The sequence below is a fragment of the Diceros bicornis genome, chromosome 1 (genome assembly GCF_020826845.1).
Source record: "Diceros bicornis minor isolate mBicDic1 chromosome 1, mDicBic1.mat.cur, whole genome shotgun sequence".
In the NCBI taxonomy this organism is placed as follows: Eukaryota; Metazoa; Chordata; class Mammalia; order Perissodactyla; family Rhinocerotidae; genus Diceros; species Diceros bicornis.
In genome coordinates, this window is record NC_080740.1 from 92,104,377 (window position 1) to 92,113,642 (window position 9,266).

Here is a 9,266-nt window from a genome sequence, read left to right on the forward strand (position 1 = left end):
TGGTGTACCCCTACCACTACTTACAAGTCTAATGAGCTGTGGGAACGTTATCTACCCTCTCTGGGCCTTGTTTTCCTCTCCCACCTTCCTTGCCACCAGCAGAGTGATCGTTCTGAAACTCAGGTGTTTATCCTATACCTCAAGAGAGGTCATTGTTTCCCCATTATCCACGGAGTAAAGTAAAATTTGTTAATGTAACATTAAACCTACTTCATAGCCTGTCTCCATATTCCTTTTCAGTCTCATCAGTGGCCACTTCCACATCAACTCCATGTTCTGGGCAAAACTGCATACTCATTAACATTTGTATGTTGTTCCTTCAGCTTGAATTACCTCTTCCATCTTGTCCACTGGAAAACTACTTATCTTTCAAGATCCATCTGTCTGCCTAAAATGCCACCCCTAATATTTAGGTTTCTCCTTATTTTTCCTACTTCCCAATCAGCATTAATTTTTCAATCATTTGCATTGATATAGCACTTTCTACATACCTTGGAACATATCCATTACAGTGTCCATCATAAAGAATTATAGTTATTTTGTTGTTATTTATTTTCCTAATTAGATCATGTATATTTAAGGGAGAGACCAGGTCCTTGAATTCTGTGCCTCTGGCATCTAATACCTTGCAGTTAGTTAATTTTTTTTTAATTTAATTTAATTGCCTCTATGATTAGCTCAGTGGCGGTGAGGCTCACAATCAAGTACTCAATCCAGCTAGACTATTGCAACTTCGTTGTTTTTCAGATTCCATTCTGTCCTTCTTCTGATCCAAGCTGCCCACTAAAAATGACCATTTTTTTCTTACCGTTATCTGCGTAAGAACTTACAACCCCTCCCGTTATCTACATTATTATCTAAATTCCTCGGCCAGTTGTTCAGGAACTCTGTGTTTGGCCTCACCCTGCTGAACCAAATTTTTAACTAATTCCAGCCTGGATTTCCTTCTTTAGCTGTTAAGCTTCCCCTGATATGTGTACTTCCCCACAGATGACTTTGATCAGGCTTTCTTTCTGATTCACAGAATCCTCTTTTTCTGTTGAAATCCATATCATCTTTATTGTCCAACTTCCTTCATAAAACCATTCTTCACTAATATGGTTGATATTGGTATCTTCATTCTCTGAACTTCAAGCCTGAATTATACAGTTGAGGCTGTACACATCATGGAGAAATTAACTATTACTGTTTGGTCATTTATTTATTTCATATTCTCATTGCTGATTATTCAATGTTTGTTCAGTAAATGACTGATTGAGTCTCAGGAGTCCAGTATGAGAGGAGAGAATATCTTTTCATTTTTCAGGTCACCTGCCCTTCATAATAATTTTTCCCACTAACTCATTCTGCCCATTCATTGATTATTTTTTTACTTAAGACATTCTGATTATGTACTTGTGTTGTGCACAATAAGGAATTAACGAATAATCATAAAACATATCCACTGTTCTCATTGAACAAATGAATTATTTTCATAAACGTATATGTAAGGTAAGGTGATAGAATGTGTAAGTAAAATATGTTTTGAAATTCTAAGAAAAATATGGTCAATTGAGGCTTAAATAATTTTCTGAAGAGAAATGGGATCAGAGTAGAATTTCTGGATGGCCGGGGAAGGTCATACTGTAGGAAAGGACAAAAAGAGAGAAGGTACCCTGGTTAATCCTTGAAAGCCCAAACTGCTAGGTTTTCCAAAGATATTAACTAAGAAAAATCTGTATTTTTATACAGATTTATAACCTGTGTTTCTTGTTCCTCTTATTATTTAATTTCAGTAAAATAGATGGATTTTTGTAAACATAAATAATCCAGTTATATTTTATTTAAGTTATATAGTTTATTTAAGTACATACAATTATTTGATTTTAATCTATTTTCAGTCATGGATTGATTAAAGAAAGCCAGGTTTTAACCCAGAGCTCCTTAGAATCTGCTCAAGCTAAATCATTTCACTTAGCATCAGATCTAAAGTTGGGGCTTGGGTATATTTCAGGACTTCAGGACATATTGACTTCCGGTCTCTTGTAGACTTTCATTAGTCTCAAAAGATTCCTACAAAGAGAGGTCAATCTTCTGGTTGCAGCTTGTTAGAAGAAATGCATGTGTCTGTTTCTCCTCACGATCAAATGGAAAGGGGAAAAGTGGTGGCAGGGTATGAAAAAATTGTTATTCCTCCCATTGCAAGGGGTAGATTGTGGCACATGGCTGATTTGCTCCATATTTTCCTCTTTATAATTAGCATCTTGAACTTAGATCGGATATCATCAACACAGTCATGCTTCAGGGCTGCTGTAAGTTTTAAAACATGAACTTCCTCTTTTTAACACACTGTTTCCCCTTGTAAAGACTAGGATATGAAATCATAGTCACATACAAAATCACAGAATTTAAGAAAAACATTTTAAATATTTAGAAATTATTGTGTATAGAGTTTCAGTGAGAACATAGGGGAAAATGTAATAAAAGCAACATGTGAGTTGAAAGGAGAAAGTAAAGACAAGTTACCTGCTTCTAGTGCATTCAGAGTAGGAAATGCAGATAACTGAGGTGTCCCATAGTATTCAGCTTGAGCTTATCAGCTGACATTTTTCGGTACCTTCACACCTCCTGCTCAGCCAGTTCTGTGTCTACCTTTACTTCTCTCAAGTTGCAGTCTCTTCATTTTCAGTGTTAATTTGTCCAGTGTATTGTCCCATACGGCTCCTTAACCTGTTTACCTCTCTTTCCATTCCATCTTGTTTTTCTGCAGATTCAACTCTATATTTGAGACCAGATGGTTTGAAACCTCTTTTATATGTATTTTTACCAATTTTATTGAACCACTGATGCATGTTTGCATCTTCCAGCAAAGGAGGCATTAATTCTTCTTATTCATTCCAGGTTTCAAGACTTGGCCTGAAATAGAAGCATTGCCTCCCAGACAGGACATTTTTATAGAAGAAACATCTCAGGGAATAATGAATAAAAAGGCCATTAAGTTTGGTCATTGGGACATAAAGTTTGGAGAAGCTTTGGAATTTGAGAGCAGGACAGAACAGGAGCAACAGAAGAAGCCTCTTAGGCAAATGGTAGCCTCAAACAAGAAAACCATTAGTGGAGATGGAAACCATACAAGTCTTGAATTGGGGAAAGGCTTATTTATAAATACAATTCTTGTTACACAACAGAGTGTTCCTGTAGAAGGGATACCTAATATATATTATAATTTTGGGAAAGATTTTAAACAGGATTTTGATCTAATGAGATGCTTCCACATTTATCCAAGAGAAAAACCTCATATTTGTAATGAATGTGGGAAAAGCTTCAATCAGAGTCTTCATCTTATTGAACACCAGAGAATTCATACTGGTGAGAAACCCTACAAATGTAATGAGTGTGGGAAAAGCTTTAGCCATAGATCGTCCCTTCTTGCCCACCAGAGAATTCATACTGGAGAGAAACCTTACAAATGTAATGAATGTGAGAAAGCATTTAGCAGCAGTTCAACCCTTATCAAACATCTGAGAGTGCATACTGGGGAGAAACCCTATCAATGTAAGGAATGTGGTAAAGCCTTTAGCCAGTGTTCAACCCTCACTGTACATCAGAGAATTCATACTGGAGAGAAGCTGTATAAATGTGGTGAATGTGAAAAGGCCTTCAATTGTAGAGCGAAACTTCATAGACATCAAAGGATCCATACAGGTGAGAAACCCTATAGATGTAGTGAATGTGGGAAAGGTTACAGCCAGCTTACATCCCTGGCTGAACATCAGAGGCTTCATACTGGAGAACAGGTGTGTAAATGCTTGGAATGTGGGAGAACTTTTACACGCATCTCAACCCTTTTTGAACATCAGCGAATTCATACTGGACAGAAACCCTATCAATGTAATGAATGTGGGAAAACCTTCAACCAGTATTCATCCTTTAATGAACATCGGAAAATGCATACTGGGGAAAAACTTTATACATGTGGAGAATGTGGGAAAGCCTTTGGCTGCAAATCCAACCTTTGTAGGCATCAGAGGATTCACACTGGAGAGAAACCCTATCAGTGTAATCAGTGTGGAAAAGCTTTCAGCCAGTATTCATTCCTGACTGAACATGAGAGAATCCATACTGGAGAGAAACTCTATAAATGTATGGAGTGCGGGAAAGCCTACAGTTACAGATCAAATCTTTGTAGACACAAAAAAGTTCACAATCAAGAAAAACTCTATAAATGGAAGGAATATGGGATCACAGATTTCTTAGAGGAGATAAGCCATGTGAGGTTTAATTCGTCTCTCAAATAATTCAAGACTTCTCATTGGAGACGAATCAGGAGAATAATAAATAGCACACAGACTCCTGATAGAAGAAGTCTTTTTTATTTCTCCTGGAGAAAATATGCTAGTTACCACTAAGTAATGGTGAAATTGATCAATGAAAATATGAAGAGCACTGCCTTGCCAAATTTTATAAGAACCATTAAATTCTAAGGTTTCTAAAAACGTATAAAAACTTCTAAATTCATAGAAAAAATGTAAAAGGCCTTTTTTTAGAAAAACATGAAAATAATGGAATGTAAGTTTTGTTTCATTAGATTTTATTCTCTTTCTAAGAGTAACCTTTAAGATGAATTTTCTTTATTAAGCTCACTTTTTATGAACTGCCTTACCAGCAATTATATATATAAATATGCATATGTACACGTGCACGTATGTATGGTGTGTACATATATACACACAGTTTTTGAATATATATATATTTTTTCCAAAAGTCTTTGATGATTTAAAAAATGTGGTTTTATTAATTTAGAATTTAGTTTTGAAAGTTAAAATTTTCCCAAATGGAGTCTCTCTTCCTTTACCTTTCCTTCATTATTTCTTAATTTGATACAATTCCACGTACTGAATAGAGTCATATTATAGTATTACAGAAGGTGGAGTAAAGTGAAGCAAGTAAAGAGACTCATTGCAAATACTTTCTTAGACCCAGATTTTGGTTTCTAAATGCCATTCCCCACTAAAAGGAAGAAGGACTCCTTGGAGAAATGGCTGATTCCCTATTTGGAGTGTAAGCTGTGCCTGGAGGACCTTTTTATAAAACAAAACAAAAAGAAGATAGCACTTGGAGACTAAGGGGAAAATGTCAGAAGGACATGAGAGCCAACTTGAAGGCACTCCGACTAGTCAAATTTAGGACAATTTAAACATCAAAAAGAATAATCACTAATTACTTATAACATGGTAAGTAAAAATAAAGTAAATCCGTGATGAAAAATTGAGAAAAAAGGAAAGCTCTTTATAAACTTATTTGAAGAATGCCATCTTTTAATTGTACATGGAATGATAGATTTAGAAAAAAATAATCATTTACAATGCTTAATGTAACTAAATCAGGCACATTCAATGGATGGTAAAACCCATTAGGTGAAAAAAAATTAAAGATCATTATTTACATGGTGTCTAAAGATCACAGATACCAATTGCAAAGGAAAGGTATGCCTTTATCATGGAGAGATCAGGCTGTCAAACTGAGTTTCACTACTAGTGGGACAACCTGACATTATGTGACTCCTGATGAGATGCAGCATGAAGCACACATGATCATCCGTGATGTATTCTTGCCAAAAATGTTCAATGAAAATCTAATTAAATCTCTTATCTAGACTTATCTTCCTGTTTGCAAGAAATATAGGGAATAGAGGAACAAGTTGAATTACTCAGTGAGGAAGTAGACAAACCCAGAGTTTCGGACATTTTACAAGACAACTGTTCTGGATTTTTCAAAAAGTCAGTGTAATAAAACAAAAGGTGGACTCTTCTAGATTAAGACATTCAAGAGACATTACCAAATGCAAGGTGTGATCCTTAATTGGCTTCTGATCCAGAAAAGTTAAAACAACTATGAAAGACATTTGGGGGGACACTTGGGGAAATATGAGGGTGAAATGGGTAGTAGATAATGTGGTATGTTTAAACTTCTTATAAGTGATAATGGTATTGAGGTATATAGGACAATGCCTTTATTCTTAGGAGATGCATGTAAAAGTTTTCAAGTTTGAAAAGTCATGATATTTGCAGCATATTTTCAAATAAAAATGTAAAAGAAATAGTCAACTGTTGTTGAATCTTTGCGGGGGATATAGAGATCTTCATTGCTCACCCTTTAAACTTTAAGCTTTTCTGTATGTTTAAAATTTTAATAATAAAAAATTGAGGCAAAATGTGACCAGATAAAGTGAGGAATATGCAGCTTCCAGTCAGGATTCTTCCTTTATACTCTCATAAATTTCCTGTTTGAGAGTGTATCCTCTAGGGATGTAATCATTGGAAATAAAATAACTTTTGGTTGGTTCTCGTTCCACTTTAAATGGAGTAAGCACACACCACCTTATCTCTCCTACTAAGTATAACTAAAAACCCTGGAGAGAATGCGTGGAGCAGCTGTCTGAGGACCCTGAAAAGAAATGGTAGTAGGCAGATTTGGGAAGGAAACCAGAATTTGAAGTAAGACCAGTTTAGCAGATCCACACATTCCTGTGGTGAAGACAGTGGTGGCTGAGCAGGCATTTAAACCTCAGAGAGAGAAGAACCCTTGTCTCTGGTCAGTGGAACTGTGGGCCAAAAGGTTGGGGAAAGCCCCATTACCTTTCTTCTGTCACTGTCTTCCTGGTACTTGGACCTAGAGGTAGATGTATCTATGAGATGTGTAGCAGAGAGCAGAACCTGAGGCCTTAGATTTTTAACCAGAAGACCATGAAAAGGAAGTGGCCCCTGGGAGCTGGATGTGTCAGGGTGGTGACAGAGAAAAGGAACCTCAAGAAAGTGATCTAAAGTTGAGTATGTGGGCCGGCCCTGTGGCTTAGCGGTTAAGTGCGCGCGCTCCGCTGCTGGTGGCCCAGGTTTGGATCCCGGGTGCGCACCGACGCACCGCTTCTCCGGCCATGCTGAGGCCACGTCCCACATACAGCAACTAGACTATGCAGCTATGACATACAACTATCTGCTGGGCCTTTGGGGGGACAAAAATAAATAAAATTATAAAAATAAATAAATAAATAAATAAAGTTGTGTATGTAATCCTAGACTCACCCCTGAGCTGGACCCAGAGTCTCCTAATGTTTAAAATGTCCAGGATATAATGCAGAATTGCACAAAATATAAAACAAAATATTCAACAATTCATAAGGAAAAAGACAACAGACACTACCCCCAAGATAACACAGATGTTGGAATTATAAAGTAGATATTACAACATTGTTTCAAAAAGTGTGACCATTTTTTAGTGGAAACTTAAAAATTCTCTTCAGGAAAATAGATAATATATAAAAAGGAACCAAATGGAAGTTTTAGAACTGAAAAATACAGTAACAAAATTAACAAAAAAACCATTGGGAGGACTCAGTAGCAGAATAGAGATGACAGAAGAGTCAGTAAAGTTAAAGATAGATTGACACATATTATCCAAACTAAACAAGAAAGAAAAAAATAAATGATCACATCAGTTGATGCAGAAAAAAATATTGACAAGATTAAATACCCACTCATGATTCAAAACTCAGAAAATTAGAAATAAAAGAGAAATTAACCTAATAAAAGGCATATACCAAAAACTGATAACTTCATACTTAATGGTGATCAACTGAATGATGTTAAGATCAGGAACAAGTCATGATGTCCACTCTGAACACTCCTATTCAACCTCCTACTGAAAGTCCTTGCTAATGTAATCAGGCAAAAAAAGAAAGAAAAGGCATTCAGTTTATAAAGGAAGAAATAAAATGGTCTCTTATTCAAAGATGACATGATTGTCCACTTAGAAAATCCCAAGGAATCAACAAAAAAGCTCTTAGAACTAATGAGTTCAGCAAGGTCACGAGATACTAGGTTAACATGTAAAAATTAATCTATGTGTCTATGTACTAGCAATGAACAATTAGAAAATAAATTTAAATAAATTCCATTTGCAGTAACTCCAAAAGAAAAGAAAAAGAGGAAAGAAATACGTAGATATAAATCCAGCAAACGTACAGGATCTCCATGCTACTACAAACTTGAGTGAATCAGAAAACTACAAAATGTTGATGAATGACATCAAAGAAGAGCTAAATAGACATACCATGTTTCAGTTCTCATCAATTTAATCTTCAGATTTAACACAATTCCAATAAAAATTTTAGTAGGATGCTTTTGTAGATATAGACAGGCTGATTCTCAAATTTATGTGGAAAGGCAAAGGAAGTAGAGTAGCCAAAACAATTTTGAAAAAGAATAAAGTTGGAGGACTCGAACTACTCAACTTTGTCTCATTATAAAGATACAGTAATAAAGACACTGATATTGGTGAAGGGGTGGACATGCAGATTACTGGAACAGAAAGAGTCCATTTTAAAATTATATCCTGAAATTCTTTGATAGGCTTCCCTCCAAGAGATGAAACTTAACTATCCTGCCCTTGAATGTGGACTAGACTTAGTGACTCATTTCTAATGAATAGAATATGGTGGAAGTAATGGTATGTCACTTAAAATATTTGGTTATAAAAAGACTGTGGCTTCTGTATTGGGCATGTGCTCTCTTGGATCATTGTCCTTTAGGAAGCCAGTTGCCATATTGTGAGGACACTAAGACGGTCTAGGGAGAGTTTCATGTGGTTAGGAACTGAAGCCTCTGGGCAACAGCCAACAAGGAACTGTGGCCTTCCAACAACCATGTGAGTGAGTGGAAGTGGATCCTCCCTCACTTCAGCCCTCAAGTAAGACTGCAGTCACAGCCAACAGTAACTGCATGTGAGACACTGAGCCAGGAACACCCAGCTAAACCACTCCTGGATTCCTACCTCCAGAAAGTGTTAGTGAATGTTGGCTGTTTTGACCTGCTAAGTTGGGTTATTTGATATGCAGCAACAGGTAACTAATGCAGATTTTGATATTTGGAGTGGGGGCGCTGTAATGAACACCTACAATGTGGGAGTGGTTTGGGCTGGGCAGTTGGCAGTGTGTGCTAGTAAAACCTAAAGTGCTTTAAAGAAACTGCTAATAGAGAAGGTGCATGGTCTTTGACAAGGCTGCAAACGAGGACTTGCAGAAAAGCAAAGTCAGTGTTATTGCAAACTGGAGGACGAAGGATCCCTGTACTGTAGTGGCAGACCATTGAGCGCACTGTCACCTTCAGTGGTGTGGAAGGTAAAACGTGCCCGATAGGATCTCACTAAGAAGATTTTCAAACAATGTTCAAGGTGCCACCTGGCCTCTTGCTGCTTATAGTAAAATGTGAGAGATGTAAACTATGGGAAAG

At 36.6% G+C, this 9,266-nt stretch overlaps 1 protein-coding gene across 5 annotated transcripts in view; it reads left to right on the forward strand.

Moving 5' to 3' along the window:
* LOC131409944 (zinc finger protein 879) overlaps positions 1-6,915 on the forward strand; it is a 51,561-nt gene extending 44,646 nt beyond the window's left edge. For 4 of the 5 annotated variants that reach the window (XM_058547703.1, XM_058547698.1, XM_058547708.1 and 1 more), the window contains one exon: positions 2,881-6,914. In XM_058547703.1, coding sequence (XP_058403686.1) covers positions 2,881-4,277 — 1,397 coding nt within the window. In that variant the 3' untranslated portion in view covers positions 4,278-6,914. Of the gene's footprint in view, positions 1-2,880 lie in introns of all 5 variants that reach the window. The other variant, XM_058547731.1, reaches the window with a different exon arrangement.
* Positions 6,916-9,266: the final 2,351 nt, after the last annotated feature.